The sequence below is a fragment of the Chlorocebus sabaeus genome, chromosome 23, assembly GCF_047675955.1.
Source record: "Chlorocebus sabaeus isolate Y175 chromosome 23, mChlSab1.0.hap1, whole genome shotgun sequence".
Taxonomy (NCBI): Eukaryota; Metazoa; Chordata; class Mammalia; order Primates; family Cercopithecidae; genus Chlorocebus; species Chlorocebus sabaeus.
The window spans coordinates 11,038,657-11,061,070 of NC_132926.1; the positions used below are offsets into that span (position 1 = coordinate 11,038,657).

General features: G+C 41.1%; 1 protein-coding gene across 5 annotated transcripts; it reads right to left on the reverse strand.

Annotated features, from left to right (window-relative positions):
* Positions 1-1,285: 1,285 nt before the first annotated feature.
* Positions 1,286-22,211, reverse strand: NPM1 (nucleophosmin 1). Of its 5 annotated transcripts, XM_008015287.3 has the most exons (11): positions 21,919-22,211; positions 19,789-19,868; positions 18,480-18,599; positions 18,107-18,200; positions 17,088-17,194; positions 16,926-16,990; positions 9,597-9,654; positions 8,857-8,943; positions 6,890-6,991; positions 4,503-4,577; positions 1,286-1,658 (listed from the first exon to the last, which is right to left on the reverse strand). In XM_008015287.3, the coding sequence occupies exons 1-11, from the start codon at positions 21,974-21,976 to the stop codon at positions 1,620-1,622; spliced, it is 885 nt and encodes a 294-aa protein (XP_008013478.1). In that variant the 5' UTR covers positions 21,977-22,211; the 3' UTR covers positions 1,286-1,619. The 5 variants fall into 5 exon arrangements, 4 of the variants coding, with proteins under 4 accessions (XP_008013478.1, XP_072866626.1, XP_072866627.1 ...); XR_012090784.1 differs by lacking the exon at positions 8,857-8,943 and having other exon boundaries at positions 4,503-5,905; positions 21,919-22,080; XM_073010525.1 differs by lacking the exon at positions 8,857-8,943 and having other exon boundaries at positions 21,919-22,080.
* Between the last annotated feature and the right edge of the window lie 203 nt (positions 22,212-22,414).

Below are 22,414 nucleotides of genomic sequence, written 5' to 3' on the forward strand. Positions count from 1 at the left end.
ATTTTAGTATATTTATATACTATATATATTTACATATTTGTTTTTATGTGTATATACAAACTTAGCCAGATGTGGTAGCACGCACTTGTAATCCCAACTATTTGGGAGGCTGAGATGGGAGACTGCAGTGAGCTGAGATTGCACCACTACACTCCAGCCTACGGGACAAAACGAGAATAGATCTCAAAACAAGAAAGGAAAAAAATTCAAGACCACTTCAAAATGTTGGAATAAATAAAATGTTGAGTGATGTTTTTTAGATTTCAGATACACACCCAAAGCAGCAAGCAGTTGGTATATTAAAATCAACACAAAAATTTGAAAGACAAAATAAGTCTCTTTCCCGAGTTTAAACAAAAAGGAATGAGAAAAACCATCCAAGACAATCAAACAAGTCTAAGAATGGATAGAAGTGGGAGATGAAAATCTCCCAAGGAAAACGGCACAGAACTGGAGAACATTCCCTCATCTGCTCAAACTACTGGAGTATACACCACAGCAAAACAATAGAAATGAAATCAGTATATCCAACTCAGATCATGTATAATCAGCTTAAGGTAGAACATATAAAGGTGCTAATTAGTCCCCGAATATCCTCATATTTATGTGATAATTTTTCTCCTATACATCTGTAAGAAGTACTATTAGGCAACTTCAGCAAATAGTCACTGAAATAATTGCTTTGATTCAGACAAGGAATCCAGGTTGAGGTCAGGTGCGGTTGCTCACACCTATAATCCTAGCAGTTTAGGAAGCTGAGGTGGGCAGATCACTTGAGGTCAGGAGTTCAAGACCAGCCTGGCCAACATGGTGAAACCCCATCTCTACTAAAAACACAAAAATTAGCCGGGCTGGTGGTTCACACCTGTAATCCCAGCTACCTGGGAGGCTGAGGCAGGAGACTTGCTTGAACCCAAGAAGTGGAAGCTGCAGTGAGCTGAGACTGTGCCACTGCACTCCAGCCTAGGGTAAAAAAAACAAGAATACAGGTTGAAAGGCTGCTTTTAAGCTGTTTTAACATGTCAGATTTTCTTTGTGAGTGAGGCTAGAATAGGCGGATAGGAGGGTCTAATGGAACATTTGGAAACATGTTGCATAGTTATAATCATTGTTAACTATCATCAGGAGGTGGGAACACAGCACTAAATCCTTATGATGAAAAAGTGGTTAGCTCCAGTGAACTATTGAAGGGAAGGGGCAGGGACATTCTCAAAGAATTTTAGAATACTATTTGCCATTCCTACCTACGTAAATTATTTGACAAAGTATAAAGCAGTTAAATAAGTCAATAGAAACCGTGCTACTTTATTAAAATACTGAGTTTTATTTCACATGTATATTTTTGTCTCCCCACCATTTCCATGTCTGACCACCGCTACTACTATGTCCTATCATAACATTCCATACATACTTAAAACCAAGCAAAGGGTGGAGTTCCATCTTTAAAAACTAAACAGGCATTTTGGACAACACATTCTTGGCAATGGAACCTGGACAACATTTATCAAACACGGTAGGGAAAGTTCTCACTCTGCATTATAAAAAGGACAGCCAGATATCAACTGTTACAGAAATGAAATAAGACGGAAAATTTTTAACAAATTGTTTAAACTATTTTCTTAAAGAGACTTCCTCCACTGCCAGAGATCTTGAATAGCCTGGAAAAAAAAAAAAAAAAAAAGAAATGTGGTTAAGGAACCACAACACTTCACAGACATCAATAAATTAAATGTCTCTTTGCATAGTTCAACATCTATTTTTCATTCTACCACCAAATAGGTTAACTCTAGATAAAGAAATGACTCCAAGAAAATTTATACTCAGATGTAATTTAATTCCTAATACTTTAATCAGTCAGAAAAATAATATGAACAATATACTAATATTTAATAGTTTATTTACTTAAGGAAATAAAGAGAAAGACCAGAGACCCATTTGGCCAATGTTACTTCCAACTTCATCTCCCCTGAGATCAGCTTTAGAGTTGGCCAGATTTAGCAAATAAAGTTAAACACCAGAAACGTATTCTGAATTGCCTGTGCATGTGTGCCTATGCATGTGTACATTTAGAAAAAACTATCTGCTGAAGCTAGGCATGGTGGCTCACGCCTGTAATCCCTACACTTTGGGAGACTGAGGCGGGCAGATCACTTCAGCTCAGGAATTTGAGACCAGCCTTGGCAACATGGTGAAACCCTGTCTACTAAAAACGCAAAAATTAGCTGGGCATGGTGGTGTGCAACTATAGGAGGCCCAGCTACTCAAGAGGCTGAGGAGGGAGGGTTGCCTGAGCCCAAGAGGCAGAGGTTGCAGTGAGCCACGATCACACTACAGATAGGTGACCAAAGCAAACCCAAAAACAAAAAGCAAACAAAAACAGCTGGCCAGACATGGTGGCTCACGCCTGTAATCCCAGCACTTCAGGAGGCCGAGGTGGTGGATCACCTGAGGTCAGGAGTTCAAGACCAGCCTGGCCAACATGGCAAGGTGGTTCTGAATAAAAATCCAGAAGTTCACCAAGAACTAGAAAATGAAATGACAGGACTCTCTCAGCTGTCACTGTTTCACAGCCAATGGGTTCTCAGGTACAAGATAACTGAATACTGAATGCCAATATTAAATATCATAGAAATCTTTTTTTGTTGAGATGGACTCTTACTCTGCCACCCAGGATGGAGTGCAGTGGCACTCACTGCAACCTCTGCCTCCCAGGTTCAAGCGATCCTCCTGCCTCAGCCTCTTGAGTGGGTGGGATTACAGGTACATGCCACCATGCCCAGCTAAATTTATTATTTTTAGTAGAGACGGAGTTTTGCCATGTTGCCTCCCAAAGTGCTGGGATTACAGGCATGAACTACCACACCCAGCCAAAGATCTTCTCATCATCAGGTTCAAACAAATATACATTGTCATTGCTTGCATCTTGCATCTCTATGTCAAAGACGGGAAGCATTTAGTTTTGATAATCTCTAATAGTAATTCAAGTTATTAAACATTTACTATTTATTGCAGAAATTTCATTCTGACACGAGAATACTTTCAATTCTAGAGCAAGATAATACTTCTGGTAGGCTGGGCAAGGTGGCTTGTGCCTGTAATCCTAGCACTTTGGGAGGCCAACTTGAGGCCAGGAGTTCAAGACCAACCTGGGCAAAAATACTTTTAAAAACAAAATACTTCTGGTAGTGCTGGTTCAGTAATTTAATCCTAGCACTTTGGGAGGCCAACTTGAGGCCAGGAGTTCAAGACCAACCTGGGCAAAAATACTTTTAAAAACAAAAATACTTCTGGTAGAATTGCTGGTTCAGTAATTTAATAGCTACAAGACTTTGTAGCTACAAGCCTTTGTTATAAAGTACAGAAGACCACTGCAACTTAATCATTAAATTATCACTTTCCTTGGCTGTACTTGAAGAAATGCATCTCTTATGCTTAGTTGTTAGTACGTATTGGTTATTTATGTCTGACTTTCCACTATTTTCAATATTAAATAACCTGTTGCATAATGCTTCAAAATAACCTGTTGCATAAAGTTTCAAAATAACTTATGCTCAATCAATGTTTAGTATTCCAAATAAACTCCCAAAACTCACACTTTAAACTTTGGGATTCAAATGTAGAGAAAAAACAGAACAGCAACCAAAAGACTGAATCTGATCATCTTAAAGCCCATCACTGCAACTTTAGCAAAGCTAAAGTCAAAATTAACCAAATCAGGGTTTTACAAACCCAAAAACTAAAAATTAAGGTGCAATTAAAATAACTGACCTGCTAAATATTATGGCAGGAAAAAACCAGCTAATTGCCAAATTTTCTGAAAAAAGCTGACTACAGGAAACCCAAAAACCATTAAATGCAGCCATCGGTTCTCTACACGATACCTAACGTCCCTATTTAACCACTTTTACATTTTCCTTGCACTTATAAGTCAACTGTAAATAAGAGCAAAAATAAATGCATAAACTGTATGTTGACTAAGACTTTCACATGTACTAATTGTAAAATCTAACAGCTAAACTCAAGCTTATATATCTAGTAGTAGCCACAATTTAGTGTCTTGCTTCCAGGTTTCACGTTAGGATGATGTTGGCAAAATCTATTTCCCATAAGATCTATGAGAGAAAAAAAAAAAGATCTCTACCAACTCCCAAAAAAGCAAAGACCAGACTGCCCCAAGCAGCCAAATGGAGCAACAATGAAAACCACAGCAATTTCCTTGGCCAAAATAGTACCAAAAAAGTAAAACTGAATTCAATAACCAAGAAATAATTTGCCAACTATAGGAAATCTGGAAAAAATATACTAAAGTTATCATCTCAGACTGCCAACTGTATTCTTCATGTATTTCATTAAATACATGAATTTTCAGATTATTTCATTAAACGAATTATCTGTGGTTAGGAACTTTTTAAAAAGAGCCAACACTTAAAAAGGGTAAAGGCAGAATCATAATTAATCACGAAAAACTTGGACTTCATCTTGTCCCCAGAAAATTCAGTTACCTCTTGGTCAGTCATCCGGAAGCAATTCTTCACATAATTGATGAACTTGGCTTCCACTTTGGGAAGAGAACCACCCTATTGAGACAAAAGCATTATTACAGGTAAGTAGAGAAATACACTGAGATAGATACCTTTAGAAAATTCCTCAATAATCTGCAATGCTACTACATAGAGCAGTTTACTCCTTTTCCCTTCAACTTTCCAAGAAAAGACATACTCAATGTCTTTTTCAGGGCCAGAAAGCCCTATTGGGCGGCATGGCTAGTATCTCTATTCAAACAGATTTGCCAAAGGGTCAAACCTTCCCAGACGACCTCTCTAGGAACATAAAATAAAAGCTACACTTGAGATTCTACAGACAAACATGACATGGCAACTCAGTTGCTTATCTGTATTATCTAACAAGCCAGTTTTATCACCCAGAACCAAACACAACCTATAACACTTCTTTGGAGAACCATGTCAAGTGACCCAAACTGTTGTTTAAAAAAACAAACAAAACCCCACAAAACACTTGTTGATCACAAACCAGTTCAGAACAACAATGATCTGGTCATCAGTTAAAGATATATAAAGTTGAATGGGGAAAAAATTACAGTAATTACATTTCACTAATCATTCTTACCATTTCCTTCAAATTACGGATATACGCAAGAAACTACAATGGGGGAGAAAGTACAGTAATTACACTTCACTAATCACTCTTACCATTTCCTTCAATTTCCTTCAAATTATGGATATAGGCAAGAAACTACAACAGTGTTGGCGATACCTGTAACTTTTTGTCACCAAAATTTCAAAACATTACTATTGCAAATATCTTGAAATGTTTATTTATCACTACTTTGGAATTACCTTAAAGCACTGAATATATCTGTTTTTATTAAATTTAATACCTTTCCCTCTAAGTATCTTTTATGCATTTTTAAAAGATTGAAAAGGTTTTCAAATGTCCAAGGGACCTTGGCAGAATCAAGTATAGCGTTAAGAAACTTAACTGCCTCCAATAACCTAGTAAAATAAACCTCAATTTCCATTTCAAAATTATTGTCACATACATTCTTAATTGATTCATTCAAATATTTATTGAGCAGCTAAGGAGATACAAAGGCGATTTAAAACATTGTCAGAGGTGAGGCAAATGCACAAGTAATAGAAAGCAAAGGGCAAGGTTCACTGAATCACAGCAGTCAGAAGAAAGTGCTTTAGGGAACCAAGAGTGAGATTGTTTCCAGCCTGAAGAGGCATGGGTGGCAAATCAGAAAAGGGGATTGAGATTAAAATAGAAGACTTCAGTCTGGATTGTTGATGACACTCAGTATGGACTATATTTGTCTCTCCTTTTCCTTTCTCCCCATCTTTGGGCTTAATTTACATGTAGTGCCCAGGGCTGTTCAATGCGCCTGCAATTAAACCAAGGAGATAGGACCATATTAAAATGGAGGGGAGGGGAATCTAAAATATGTCATTTTAGCATTGTATCCAAGGGACAAAAATCTGATAAGCAGGAAGGCTAAAGGGTTTCCAGTGTGACTAAAACAAGAAATATGTTCCAGTTCTAAAATTTTTTTTCCAGTGGACTTATCACTGTACAAGGAAATTTACTGAAGCCAACAAAAAATCTATAGAGCACAGGAAAAACATGGGGAAATGAGTTGGCAATTTTTCCTTACCACCCCACATTTGTTCTCAATAATTGCAGTCTAAAAGTATTGTTCATTGAATTAAAGCTCTCAAATGTGCTTCCAAGGCATTTAAACCATTTATTTCATATCCTACTCAAGTCAATCAGACAAGAGACCTAATCGTCTTCCCACATTTCCATTATTTAAGACAAAAGGAAACTAGATTTAAACCTATTAGTCATTCACAAAATCTAGCTATTACTACACGTATTTAACTGGTGACAACTTGGTGTAAAGGGCAAACAGAAATGTCTCAATCTGCTGAAAATTACTTCTGACTAGGGTCAATCATGAATATTTAACTCTAATACCAACCAACAGCCCGCGTCTACTTTTCCAACTGTTTGCAATTTTAATGAAGTCTCATACGCCCTCTGTTGGTTCTCTAGCATATCTTACAACCAGAATAGGTCAAGGGTTCTCACTGATCTATTTTAACATGGAAGGTCAGAATGTTATCTTGCAACCAGTGCACTACATTCCTTTTATAATGGAAAATAAGGCATATTTAATTTTGCATATGCAAATCACCATAGACACGATTATAAATGTTTTATAATTCATTTTTTAAAAAATTCGTACCACGAACAGGGCAAGTACATTAAACCAAAACAAAAAAAATAAGAAACATTCAAGTCTACGCAAACTCGACACACGAAATTTGAGCGGGGAGAAAGTTTTTTTTAAAATAACTTTACTCACTTTTTCTATACTTGCTTGCATTTTTGCTTTAATGTCTTCTACAGAACTAGGTCCTTTTGGTGTTTTAGGAGTTTTTTCCTGTTTTTTGAAGGATTCTTGTCCCTGAAAAGGAAATGAACTTCCAAAAGGTCATAAGAATAAATACAACTCCTAATTTAAAACCCATTCTTGGCTGGGCGCGGTGGCTCACGCCTGTAATCCCAGCACTTTGGGAGGCCGAGACGGGCGGATCACAAGGTCAGGAGATCAAGACCATCCTGGCTAACACGGTGAAACCCCGTTTCTACTAAAAGTACAAAAGACTAGCCGGGCGAGGTGGTGGGCGCCTGTAGTCCCAGCTACTCGGGAGGCTGAGACAGGAGAATGGCATAAACCCAGGAGGCAGAGCTTGTAGTGAGCCGAGTTCACGCCACTGCACTCCAGCCTGGGTGACAGAGCAAAGACTCCGTCTCAAAAAATAAACAAATAAATAAAAAATAAAACCCATTCTATCTGGATTTCCTCAAATAGTCTTACAAAACTCCCTTATAAAGCTAATTATACAACTGAATTATCAATAAATTCACGCCATACAATTTTGTTCTTAAAAATCATTCTTCTAAAGAAGGAACAAGATTAGCTAGGCATGGTGGTGCATGCCTGTAATCCCAGCTACTCAGGAGGCTAAAGCGGGAAGATTGCTTGAGCCCAGCAGCTGGAGGCTGTAGAGAGAGCTATGATCATACCACTGTACTCCCAACTGGGCAAGAGTAGGACACCTATCTTTTATTTAAAAAAAAAAAAAAAAAAAAAAAAGAGTAACTGGGAGTTCGCTTTTTTACGCACAATACTCAAGTTCAAAAAATGAAATCAGAAGATCCCTAAGAATAAAGCAAGAAAGTCACTGCAGTCTGATGCCTGGGGCCCACCCCAGACCAATTTCATGATAATCTCCATAAGTAGAGCACAGTACTGGGTTCTTTTAAAGTTTTTCTCCTTTAAATTCCATTTTCTGCAGGGAAGGGGGTAAGGCCAGAAAGGAGACCATCACACCCTGTCTGGCCCTAAATGTTCTACTTCAATCTAATATGCAGCCAAGGTTGAGAATCTCTACTCTATGCAGGCATACTTTTCAACAAAGATTCCTTACAGGAAACAACTATTGACTTCACAATCATAAAAAATTCAGGCCAGGCGTGGTGGCTCACGCCTATAATCTCAGCACTCTGGGAGGCCCAGGAGGGCAGATCACCTGCAGTCAGGAGTTCAAGACCAGCCTGGCCAACGTATACAGTGAAACCCCACCTCTACTCAAAAATATAAAAATAAGCTGGGCCTGGTGGCACACACGTGTAGTCCTAGCTACTTGAGAAGCCGAGGGAGGAGAATCGCTTGAACCTGGGAAGTGAAAGTTGCAGCAAGCCGAAATCACGCAGCTCTAACCCAGACTTGGTGACAAAGCGAGGGTCTGTCTCTCTCAAAAAAAAGTCTATTGGTTTCCCCCCGCCACTGGAACCCCAGCAGCACGTTACTTAGTATGTTTGTCTGTGTGTACCTATAACACACAACAAGCTGATTTTTTTTTTTTTTTGGAGGCAGAGTCTGACTCTTTCGCCCAAGCTGGAGTGCAGTGGTACAATCTCACTGCAACCTCCGCCTCCTGAGTAGGTGGAATTACAGGAACATACCACCATGCCTGGCTAATTTTTGTGTTCTTAGTAAGGACGGGGTTTCACGATGTTGGCCAGGCTAGTCTCAAACTCCTGACCTCAGGTGATCCCACCGACCTTAGCCTCCCTCCCAAAGTGCTGGGATTACAGGAGTGAGCCACTGCGCCCGGCTGCAGCAAGCTGATTTAAACTTTAAAACAGCAATTACAGGGGTTCTATAAAGGCCTATGAAATTTCAGACACACTAGATTCTTCCACAGTAGAATCTTTTTTCCCCGAATATATCAATGAGAGCCATATATAAATGTAACCACTTACTTTTGATCTTGGTGTTGATGATGGTTTAGAGTCTTTTCCATTCTGATTTGACTTTTGTGCATTTTTGGCTGGAGTATCTCGTATAGACTGCAATTAGAAATTTATCTTAATCACTGTCCCTGACCCCAGCAACAGTGCAAACAGAACTGTCCGAGCCATGTAAGAAAAGCAGCAACCACAGGCTGGGAGCAGTGGCTCACGCCTGTAATCCTAGGACTTTGGGAGGCCGAGGCAAGTAGATCATGAGGTCAGGAGTTCAAGACCTGCCTGACCAACATGGTGAAACTCCATCTCTACTAAAAATGCAAAAATTAGCTGGGTGTGGTGGCCTGAGTCTGTAATTCCAGCTACTCAGGAGGCTGAGGCAGGAGAATCGCTTCAACCCGGGAGGCAGAGGTTGCAGTGAGCCGAGATCGCGCCACTGTACTCCAGTCTGGGTGACACAGACTCTGTCTCAAAAAAAAAAAAAAAAAAAAAAAAAAAAAAAACAAGAAAACAAAAAGCAGCAACCACTTGAACAAAAGGTTACACAAGACTAACAAATTGGGTGGAGGGCTACATGGATAAAGAAAACAGACCATTCCCCACTATAAGTTTTCTGTAGTCCTCCTCAGGACTAATTTTCAGTATGAGATGATCTCCCACACCAGCTTCCCTCAACTACAAAACAAGCAAATAGCACTAAAAAATTACTATGTCTATTGTTAGTTTAACAACCTTGTAGCATTGTATCTACTCACTTTCTTCACTGGTGCTTTTTCTTCAGCTTCCTCATCATCAAAATCATCATCATCATCACTACAAATGAAACATCAAGACATTAAGCACTTTCAAAATTTGGGAGTAGACACAAGAATTGAAAGTAGGACCTTGACGTGATTATTTGTGCATCCGTGTTAATCGAAGCATTCATTGTTCACAACAGTGAAGAGATGAAAGCAACCCAACTGTTAAATGGCTGAATAATGAAAATGTATACGCACACACGATGAAAATCCTCTTGCATGCTACATGACTGAACCTTGAACAAAGTAAAATAAGCCACCCACAAAAAAACACTGTATGATTCTATTCATTAAGTATCCAAAAGTAGTCAAACTCAAAAGAAATGGAAGGTATAATTGTGATCACTAGGGGCTGGGAAACAAAGCTGCTCAATAAGTAGTTTTGCATGAATATACACTATACCAATGTATAATATATGTATATTTAAGTAATGTACAGTTACATTAAACTGTACAATCAAATAGAGTGAATTTGTGTTCAAAAAAAAAAATTAAAGACCTAAATAGAAACATTCCATGTTCAGATATTGCCAAGATGGCAACACTCCCCAAATATACAGGTTAAATACAATCCTTAGAAGACTCCCCAAGCTGGTTTCTCTGTAGAAATAGATCCTAAAATTTATACATAAACCCAAGAGTCGGCAGTGTCTCACAACTATAATCCTAACACTTTGGGAGGCTGAGGTGGGAGGATCTCATTTGAGTTCGAGACCAGCCTAGGCAACATAATGAGAACCCTCTCTACAAAAAAAAAAATTTAATTAGCAGACGTGGTTGTGTGTGCCTGTAGTCCCAGCTACTTGAAAAGCTAACGCAGAAGGATCTATTTGAGACTGTAACTGTGTAATTCGGCCACTGCACTCCAGCCTGGGTGACAGAGCAAGACCCTATCTCAAAAAACAAACAAAAAAAAAAGACACTTGGGGACCCAAAGAAGCCAAATGCAATCTTGAAAGGAACAAAGCTAGAGAACTCACACTTGATTTCAAAAAATCAGCTATAAGACCTACGAAGAGGTCAAGGCACCATGGCTCATGCTTGTAATCCCAATACTTTTTAGGAGGCCAAGGCAGCTGGATCACCTGAGGTCAGAAGTTTTGAGACCAGCCTGGCCAACAGGGAGAAACCCAGTCTCTACTAAAAATACAAAAATTAGCCAGGAGTGGTGGCGGGCACCTGTAATCCCAGCTACTCAGGAAGCTGAAGCAGGAGGACCCAGGAGGCGGAGGTTGCAGTAAGCCAAGATCACACCATTGTGCTTCCAGCCTGGATGACAGAGTGAGACTCATTTAAAAAAAAAAAAAAAAAACTACAAAGGAACAGTGTTGTAACTGTTCTTACCTGTTAAGGATAGACACATACATCAACAAACAGACCAGAAATAAATCCGTATATTTATAGTAAGTGATTTTTTTTTTTGTTTTTTGAGATGGAATCTCGCTCTGTCACAGGCTGGAGTACAGTGGCGCAATCTCTAATTACTATAACCTCTGCCCCCCAGGTTCAAGCGAATTCTCCAGCCTCAGCCTCCTGAGTAGGTGGTACTACAGACACAAGCTACCATGCCCAGCTAAAATCTGTATTTTTAGTAGAGACAGGGTTTCACCATATTGGCCAGGATAGTCTCTATCTCCTGGTCGTGATCCACCTACCTGGGACTCTCAAAATGCTGGGATTACAGGCGTGAGCCACCGTACCGGGCCGTAAGTGACTCTTTTAAAGGTTGCCAAGATCCTTCAATGGGGAAAAAATAGTTTTTGAACAAATCATTTGGGGAAACTGCTCATCTACACCCCAAAGTCTATATTTGGACCCCTCCATTCACACCATACACAGATATTTACTCAAAATGGAACAAAGAACTAAATGTAACTACTGGACAAAACTCAGAATTAAGGGCATAAATTTTCACAACTCTGAATTTAGCAATGATTTCTTAGGATTGACACCAAAGGCACAAGCAACAAAAGAAATCAGACATAAAAATTTAAAACTTGGTCAAAGGCCTCCATCATGAAAGTTAAATGACAATTCACAGAATAGTGGAAGATAATCTGCAAATCATGCGTCTGATAAGGTGCTTGTTTGCAGAATGTATAAAGAATTCTTAGGCCCGGTGCAGTGGCTCAACGCCTGTAATCCCAGCACTTGTGGGAGGCCGAGGCAGGCCTGAAATCAGGAGTTCAAGACCAGCCTGGCCAACATGGTGAAACCCAGTCTCTATTAAAAATACAGAAAATTAGCCGGGCATGGAAGGGATCGGGGGATGCCTGTAATCCTTGGGAGAAGCAGGGGAACTGCTTGAACAAGGGAGGAGGAGGTTGCAGTGAGCGAGAGCCAAGATCACATCATTGCACTCAAGCCTGGGAAACAGAAAGAGACTTGTCTAAAAAAAAGAATTCTTGCCAGGGCACAGTGGTTCACAGCTGTAATCCCAGCAGTTTGGGAGGCAGAGGGAGGTGGATCACTGAAGACAGGCATTTAAGGACAGCCTGGCCAACACGGTGAAACCCCTTCTCCTACTAAAAATACAAAAATCATAGGAAAAAAAAAATTCTTACAGTTCAGTAAAGACAAAGAGAAGTAACTGGATTTTTTAAATGGGTGAAGACATCTCTCCAAAGATATATGGCCAATGAATACATGAAAAGATGCTCTAATAAAACTAGTAATAGTCCATAGGTCTGAAATGCAATCAAATCCACAACTAGCACTTCATACCACCAGGATTAGAGAGTCAGATAATGGCAAGTGAGAGTGTAGTGAAATCAGAAGCCCCATACACTGCTAGTGGGAATACAATGGGTCAGCCACTCTGCTTTAGGTGTACACCCAAAAAAAATGACATGTCCACAAGCGTTCATAGCAGTCAACAAGTAGAAGCAACCCAAATGCTCACCAACTGATGCATAACCAAATAACATACCCATACAATGTATTCAACCATAAAAATAAATGGAGTACTGATAATGCTTTCACATGGACGAAACTTGAAAACACTGTGCTAGGAAAACAGTCACAGAAGTCCATTCATGCAAAATATGAGGGACAGGAAACCTACAGACAAAGTTCATTTGTGGCTGACTAGAGCTGAGGAGCATGAGGGGTAATACCTATAGAGGACGATTTCTCATTGAGGTGATGAAATGTTCTAAAATTGATTGTGGTGATGGCTACACAACTAAGCACACTAAAACCACTGAACTGTACACTATTTTTTTCTTTTTTGAGTTTTACTCTTATTGCCCAATCTGCAGTGCAATGGTGTGATCTCGGCTCACTGCAACCTCCACCTCCCGGGTTCAAGCAATTCTTCTCCCTCACCCTCGGTAGTAGCTGGGATTGCAGGTACTGACCATCACACCCAGCTCTTTTGTATGTTAGTAGGGACAGGGTTTCACCATATTGGCCAGGCTGGTCTTGAACTCCTGACCTCAGGTGATCCGCCCGCCTGGACCTCCTAAAGTGCTGGGATTACAGGTGTAAACTGTACACGTTAAATAGGTAAATAATGGAGGGGAGTAATCCAATCGAGTCATTGGAGGGCAAGTCAGGCAGAAGTCTGTATCAGCGAATACTAAGTGGTTCACGTTTAATTCAAAAAATTGAACATACTGGCCTCTAAATCCCAACACGGCAACTTCATGTAAGAAACACCTATCTTTCCAATACTGAAGAAATAATTTCTGTATTTAGAAAAAGTATCGTAACTTAAAAAAGTTACCACGAATAGCCCTTAAAGTGCTTTTTAACAGTGATTTTGTCATTACAAGTTTCTGGCATTAGAACCCAATCCCTGCAGGTGCCTCCCCTGTGCTAGAAACAAGATGAGAATGCTTTTCTTAAACATTTTTTCTTACTCGTTAAAACAAGTCTATTAAACCACTATCAAAACAGCTATCAAAACTACTATCAAAACAGCTTTACTGGCAGGGCGTGGTGGCTCACACCTGTAATCTCAGCACTCTGGGAGGCTGGGGTGGGCAGATCACCTGAGATCAGGAGTTCAAGACTAGCCTGACCAACATGGTGAAATACCATCCCTACTAAAAATACAAAAAATTAGTTTGGCCACGCTGGCATATGCCTGTAATGCCAGCTACTTGGGAGGCTGAGGCAGGAGAATCACTTGAACCCAGAGGCAGAAGTTACATTCCAGCCTGGCCAACAATGCACTTCAGGTGGGGCGACAGAGATTGTCTCGAAAGAAAAAAAAAAAAATGAAAAAAGAAAAAATCCAGCTTTACTTATTAAGAAATTCCCCAATAAATTTAAAAAGACATTTAAGTGTCACATATTATCAAGATATTACATACATCTACACATAGGATACATCAGCACTATGCACATTATCTAGCTTTTCTTGCTTAAATCAAGAGTCAACTAAGCCCACACTATATATACCCTTTCCATCCTCAAAACGGGACCATGATTTCCCTTTTTATCTGTGTTTAAAGGGTTAGATTTCTAAGTAACTATAACAAACCTTCCTGCACCTCTTTGCATTTTCATTGCCATCTAGCTATATGCTGGGCCCTTGCCATCTCACCACTGAAGTTTCTATTAAGACTTGTTTGCCTCAAAGCATCCTTTACCACTATGCCTAGACCTTAATACACTTTCTTCAACTTATATGAAAACTTGCAGCAGGGAATGGTGGCTCACACCTGTAATCCCAGCACTTTGGGAGGCCGAGGCGGGCGGATCACCTGAGGGCAGGAATCCGAGACCAGATTGGCCAACATGGTGAAACCCCAACTCTACTAAAAACACAAAAATTAGCCGGGCATGGTGGCAGGTGCCTGTAATCCCAGCTACTCGGGAGGCCAAGGCAGGAGAATTGCTTGAACCCAGGAGGCGAAGGTTGCAATAAGCAGAGATCACGCCATTGCACCCCAGCCTGGGAGATAAGAGCGAGACTTAAAAAACATAAACAAACAAAAAAAACCACGGGTACTGATTTGGACCTTGATTATTATCTACACTTCTCATTCCTATCAACACCAAGACAAAGAAAAATTATTACATTGTGGTTACATCATGAATTTACATTCTTTTTTTGAGATGGGAGTCTCCCTCTGTTGCCCAGGATGGAATGCGGTGGTATGTTCTTGGCTTGCTGCAACCTCCACCTTCCAAGTTCAAGCGCTTCTCCTGACTCAGTCTCCCAAGTAACTGGGACCAACAGGTGGGCACCACCACGCCCAGCTAATTTTTGTATTTTTGGTAGATGCTGGGTTTCACCATGTCGGCCAGGCTGGTCTTGAAGTCCTGAGCTCAAGTCATCCACCCACCTCAGCCTCCCAAAGTGCTGGAATTACAGGCATGAGCCACCACGCCTATAACTATATCCATTTTTAAAAAAGGAAATCTTCCAAAACCCCAACAGGATCAAGACCACCATCGGGTCCTACTCCAAAGTCTTTCTGGAAATGATTGCTTGTCCCTGAGCCTTGGTGAATGCTATTAAATACTTATTTTATAAACTTGTGCAAAGGTAACTCAAAATCGGACTAAACCAATCCAAACCATACCATCCCTATTTCTCATTTGTGTTTTTAGCCTGTTTCCCATTCTTCTCTTGGGATGTATTTCAATTCTTACTAATGAGAAATATTTTTTTTTTTTTTTGAGACGGAGTCTCGCTCTGTCGCCCAGGCTGGACTAATGAGAAATATTCTTAAAAGTGATTAACAAGCTGGGCTTGGTTATGCACCTGCTTCGTAGGCTAAGATGGGAAGATAGCTTGTGCCCAGGAATTCAACTCCACTCTGAGTAGCATGGTAAAACACCATCTCAAGAAAAAGTGGCCAGGCGCAGTGGCTCACGTCTGTAATCTCAGCACTTTGGGAGGATGAGGTGACCGGATCACCTGAGGTCAGAAGTTTGAGACTAGCCTGGCCAACATGGCAAAACCCCATCTTCTATTAAAAATATAAAAATCTGACTGGGTGCACTGGCTCACATCTGCAATCCCAGCACTTTGGGAGGCCGAGGCAGGTAGATTATGAGGTCAGGAGTTCAAGACCAGCCTGACCAACATACTGAAATCCTGTCTCTACTAAATACAAAAATTAGCAGGGCATGGTGGCGCGCCTGTAGTCCCAGCTACTCGGGAGGCTAAGGCAGGACAATCGTTTGAACTCAGGAGGCAGAGGATGCGGTGAGTCGAGATGGCGCCACTGCACTCCAACCTGGGCAACAGTAGGGAGACTTCATCTCAAAAAAAAAAGAAGAAAAACAGTGACAAATACTGCCTTAAGTTTGACTTCATTAATGGAAGTCTGACATGCAAGTACTTTGAGTTTTTACTTTTCTTTTGAGATTGGGTCTTGCTGTGTTGACCAGGCTGGCCTCAAACTCCTGGCCTTAAGAGATCCTCCCATCTCGGCTGGGTATTGGGATTACAGGTGTGAACCACTGTGCCTGGTCAAATTTGAATTTTTAAGCTTTCAGCTCTTTCAGCCTTTTCCCTATTTTCTGCCTTCATCGTCAATGCTCAAAGATTTTGAAGAACCACCAGTTTGAAACCTAAACTCCCAATTTGATCATTCATGCATGTTCTCTTTGTTTTCAATAAATGCATATGGACCAATCTCAGAACTGAAGGACAAAGCTGAGAGCCAAGTAAAAGTATTTAATGTATTACTGATACTTGCACACATAAGACCAATTATAAACAGTACTTTATACCAGTGTGCATGTAACTGTTTATACCAACAGTTTGATCTAGTTTAATATTAAAAAAAAAAATTAATGTTTCCAATCATATTTTAAATCCCAAGAAAAATCTTAATATCCCTTTTAGGATCTTATTTTTGTCCATTAAGTATCTACATAAAACCACAAGCCAAAATCCTTTTGGGGAATAACAAACCTTCAGTAACAATTTGTAAAATGAATATAGAGCTATTTAGTCAGATTTTCTTTCAACCCAATCTAATTAACTTCACCATAATACATACTAGGCTTGATGGGTATAACATCCACTAAATCTTTAAAACAAAGGGACATAATCAAATTTTGCAAATGCTATAGCCTACCCTTCTGAAGAATCACAAGTCACAGCACTATAAAGGCTCATGACCCAATATCCTTTCAATTCAGCTCATTTAACTTAAACTGACAACAGATGACCACTTGCCCTTTTATTATAAACTATTACACAGGATGGCTTCTCGTAAATGACTTTTATAAAATCCTCATGCATATAACGATGTCAAATGCCTTTTTTTCTGTTAAGATTTCAGAAGTGTATCAAATTTCTAAGATCATACTTACTCTTCATCATCATCATCTTCATCATCATCATCATCATCTTCATCAGCAGCAAGTTTTACTTTTTTCTTTTAAAAGAAAAGGCACATACTCATGAACAAGAGCTGTTCTATCACCAAACTAAAATCCGTAATACAAAACCTATAAGAAAATTGCCATCTCTACCTGTGGAACCTTGCTACCACCTCCAGGGGCAGACCGCTTTCCAGATATACTTAAGAGTTTCACATCCTCCTCCTCTTCATCTTCTGACTCTGCATCTTCCTCCACAGCTAAAATACAATTTGTTAGACATTATAAAACTCAAGCAGCAAAGAAATCAGAAAAAAAAAGAACACTGATAGCATACAGTAAATATTCTAAAAACAGATTTCTATTCTATTTTTTAAAAAAAAGAGCAAATGGGAAAAGGAACTTTTTAACAAAGGTATTTTGAGGCCTAACGTTCACTGCCAGGTTTTAAATGCAAGAAGCCTGAGCAGGGTGGCTCATGCCTGTAATCTCACTTTGGGGAGGCCAAGATGGACCACTTGAAGCCAAGAGACCAATCTGGGCAACACAGTGAGACTCCATCTGCACATATACAAAAAAAATTAGCCAGGCGTGGTGGAGTTTGCCTGTAGTTCTAGTTAGTCCAGAGGCTGATGTGAACCCAGTAGTTAAAGGCTGTAACAAGCTACGATCACTGCACTCCAGCCTTAGAATGAGACTGTCTTTATTAAAAAAAATTTTAGGCCAGGCACAGTGGCTGATGCATGTAGTACTAGCACTTTGAGAGGCCAGGGCGTGCAGAACACGTTAAGGCCAGGAGTTTAAGATCAGGCTGGCCAACTTCACGAAACCCCTTCTCTACTAAAACTATAAAACACAACTAGGCTTGGTGGCACACGCCTGTGGTCCCAGCTACTGGGGAGGCTGAGACAGAAGGATCCCTTGAATCCTGGAGGGAGAGGTTCCAGTGAGCCCAGATCGTGCCACTGTACTCTACCCTGGGTGACAGATCAAGATTTTGTCCCCCCGCCCCAAAAATTTATTTGTCCTCTCCAATTATAAATTTCTAGTCTCACACTGGAATCTATTTTAAAGACAGTAGTACTATACCCATGCTTTAAGTCCAAACTGGGAACCAAGCAACTGCATTAAAGAGAATAAACTAAGTAGTATAATACATAAAAATAACATACCTACTAAGTGCTGTCCACTAATATGCACTGGCCCTGAACCACACTTCAACCTTAAGACCACTGGTGGTGTTATTTCAAAGCCCCCAAGGGAAACCTAGAAGGAAGAAATTTTTAATCACTAAACATATGAAGAAAATGTTTAATAAACATTACAAGCAAACACATAAGCCAAATCAACAAACCAGTGAACCTTTTTTCCACCTCTGATAAACTAGCAGCAGAAACCCCCTTGTTCAAGAGCTGACCATTGAACTCCAGTGACAGAAGATAAAGAACCACTTTCTATCTCTTTGGCACAACGAAATGACACCAAACCTACCTTAAAACAGAATTAAACCTTGACACAATATCCAAAGTATACAAGTGCCCTTACCGTTGGCTGTACAGACATTTTCAAAGTTGCCAGTGTTACTTTAATTGGACTGCCTTCATAATTCATTGCCTCTGCTTCAACAATGTGCAATTCATCCTTTGCACCAGCCCCTAAACTGACCTGTGAACAAAAAAAAAATACTACTTCAACTTTGAGTTCCACCTATTTTACACCCCCCCCCCAACTAAACGTTATATGCAGCCATGCGTCACTTAACCACAGGGCTAGGTTCTGAGAAATGTGTTGTTAGACAATTTCATCTTTGTACAATCATAAGAATGTGCTTATACTAACAAACCTAGATGGTATAGCCTACTACACACACCTAGGCTACAAACCTGTACAGTATGTTACTGTACTGAATACTGTAAGCAACTGAAATACAATAGTAAGTATTTGTGCATCTAAGCATAGGAAAGGGCGGTGGTGGCTCATGCCTGTAATCCCACAGCACTTAGGGAGGCTGAGGTAGATCATGAGGTCAGGAGTTTGAGACCAGCCTGGACAACATGGTAGAACCCCGTCTCTACTAAAAACACAAAAATTAGCCAGGCATGGTGGCACATGCCTGTAATCCCAGCTACGTGGGAGGCTGAGGCAGGAAATCACTTGAACTCGGAAATCAAGAGGTTGCACTGAACTAAGATTACGCCACTGCACTCCAGCCTGGGTGACAGAGGAAGACTGTCTCCAAAGGAAAACAAAAACAAAAACAAAAACAGGAAAGGTACATTAAAAATAGGGTATAATAATCTTATGTGACCACCGTTGTATGATCCATCTGTTGACCCAACAGTTACAATGAGGCACATGACTATGATTTTTTAAAAAAACAAGTATAAACCTATCACTGTTACCTCAGAAAACAAATCTGTGCAATGTTATCCTCAGGTTTTGTGATCTTGGCAAATCAATTTCTCATATTCAGAAAATTTAAGAAATGCATAAATATGCATACACACAATATAGATCACCTAACTTATTTATTGAGCAACTTCTAAGTTGAGAGAAAAGCTAGTCTCTGGTAGACATGTAAGATTATCGATGCCTTTTACAAGGGCTTTATAATCCAACTGAAGAAAATAAGGCAAGTTTAACAATGTGACTGGATTTTACATAGTTACCAAATGAGTATAGATGCCAAGTTCTTCATCAAAGATGTACAGACAGTGAGGTACACACAATACCCAGGTGTAAGAAATAGTATTTTATAAGCAGTCAGCAAAGGAAAAGTCTCAAGCCACATGAATAGAAACTAAAAGGCTGAAATCAAGTAGGGTTAAGTAGTTTATTTTGAAAGTTTAAGTACCGTTCTTAAAGATAACTGGTGCTCATTTTCATCATTATCCACCTTAAAGTGATAATCTTTGTCGGCCTTTAGTTCACAACCTGTAAATGAAGAAAAAAGCAACTCTAACAAGGAGAAAAATAACACTGAAACTTAAGTGTGGGTAACCAAAAAGGTCAGGTCTAACTTTTGAACTAGTTTTTCACAATTTTAGCTACCAGAGGGCAAAGCAGAATGATCAATTCCTAGATTTCTTGAACAGAAACCTCTACAAACAAGTAACACCCATAGAAGTCTACAATTCTATTTTCTCATCATACCATATTTCATCTCTAACTACGCTGATAGGTACTGTTATTCTGCATACAGAAACAAGCTCAACGGTTTAGTAAATCTGAACCTGAAACAATTACCTGAAACCAAATGTAATGTCCAATGTTAAGTTTCCCACTATTTAAAACAGCTGATTTACCCACCTAAATTCCCAAATGGAAAATTCGAAACGAGAACGGTTACAAACATGAACAGCTTACTATTACAAAAGAAAAACGACAAAGGTAAAAGAACCAAAGCTTGCTACAGGGGTCAACACTCTACTCTTTAAAGCAACAGAAAGTTACAAACGCCTGAAACTATATTCAGAAACTATGTTTAAGACAAGGAGGGTTGTTTCCAACAGTTATCAGAAAGTACTGATATAAATTTATCAGAATTCTCAGTTATCCAAAACAGCTAGGAATTAAAGCCTTAATGTTTTAAATACATGTGTCTACTCCCACTCCATCCATGCATGGGCAAAATTCTTTAAAATACTGTCAGAATAAAAATTTTAAATAATTCCATTTAACTACCATCCAACCTTTACCAATACATATACATGCTTAAATGTGAAGAGGTTTAATTAACAAATCTCAGCACGGATAATGAACAAGATAAAACTCACGGTAGGATTCGCACTTACTTCAAAGTCTGAATAGTACAAAGAGTAGGCTTCTGCAATTAAACCTACTGACATTAAAAACCCAAGTGGGACTCTCCTTTTTGGGGCAGGGCTACCGCAAGTCGAAGGGGGTGGTGGTCGCAAAATTCTGCGAATAGTTTTAGGTCTTGATCTGACTCAAATCGAACACTCTACGTGTTTCTTGTATTTAAATAAGCGGTTTGGTCAATGCCGCACAAATGGCGGCAAGCGAGGACGTCCCCCTAAAACGAAGCCTCATTAATATTCACGAAGCAGCAGCTACGAGTCAAGGGTCTTGGTTTAGTTTTAGCCTCTTTGCCTATAAGTACAACCTTCGTTAAGTGAGTTAGTCTCTGGGCACCAGTGCCGTCATCTGCAAAGTGGGGCTAGCTCCACCTACTGCAGTGAGGCAGAAAAGTGGCTCAAAAAAAAAGAGCTGCCATCACAGTAGATGCTGTAAGCACTGAACAAAGGCCTCCAGAATCCTAGTGTTACCAGCCTCTTAACATTTCCCACTTCAACTGAGCCACAGCATCCCTTGATCCGGAGTAGCAACATGCTGGTGAGCCCCGGATGTAGTGCCCACACCCCCCTCCCTCCCCCAACCACGTGGCAACCACGTGCTCCCAGCGGTTGCGGCCTCCTCACGCCGCGCCGCGCCTCCCCACCCCCAGTAACTGGCCGAAGCACGCGAGTGAAGTCTGGGTCCCGCAGCTCCAGACCCTGAGGTCAGAACAACGCCAGGCTGTGCATCTACCCTCTCCAACAAGCAGGCCCATGCTTCCCGGTAAACCCAGCCTCCGGGACCACCAACCCGGGGCCTGGGATCAGAAGCCTACGAACGAACTCCGTTAGAAAATAAACCACGCCTGGGGCTCCGCGGCGTATCCCCGGCAACGGCCGAACTTCCAGGCGGCCAGTTCCACTATACCTCAGGCTCTGGGCCTCGGACTGCTCACGCTCCAGGCGCTTCAGGCCACTCGTCTCCTCCCCCTTCACGCCTCCGGCTCCCCCCGCGGCTCCAATCCCACCAGGTCCAGGGCTCGGGCAGCTCTTCCCACCCGCTCAGGCCTCCAGCCGGTCTGGCGGTCTCCACCAGACCCTGCTGCAGCCGGATTCCCTCCCCTCACCCCCACCTTCACCGCCACCAGGCCCCGCTCGGCCTCGCTCCAGCTCCCCCCTGCAGTTACCGAAAAGATAGTTCTGGGGCCTCAGGGGGCTCATGTCCATGTCCATCGAATCTTCCATCAGGTGGCGGCACGCACTTAGGTGGGAGAGAAGGCGGACGGAGATAAACGAACGCTGCTCCACAGAACAGCCGCGCAGGACGGAATCACACCAGGGAAAGGACGCAAGCTCCCCGCGCTTATATATAGCCCCTGAAGATCTCGCGAGCGCTTCTCAAGTCCCGCCTCCGCGCGCGTGCTCCGGAGCCTTCCCACCCCCGTACCGTAGCCCTCCTGCGCAAGCGCTCTTCAACCACACTCCTTTCTACCTCGCCCCCCACCTCCTTCCAGGTACTCCGCGGGCTCCCACCGAGCACGCGCACTCGTAGACTGGCCCCACCCCTCCGCCGCTGTCGCCTGTGCGCACGCGTGCTTTCCAGTCGTAACGCGCGCTCCCCACCTCCAACACTTCCACGTCCTCTCCCGCTCAAGCGCTGCGGCCTCCCGCCAAGAGTCTGCG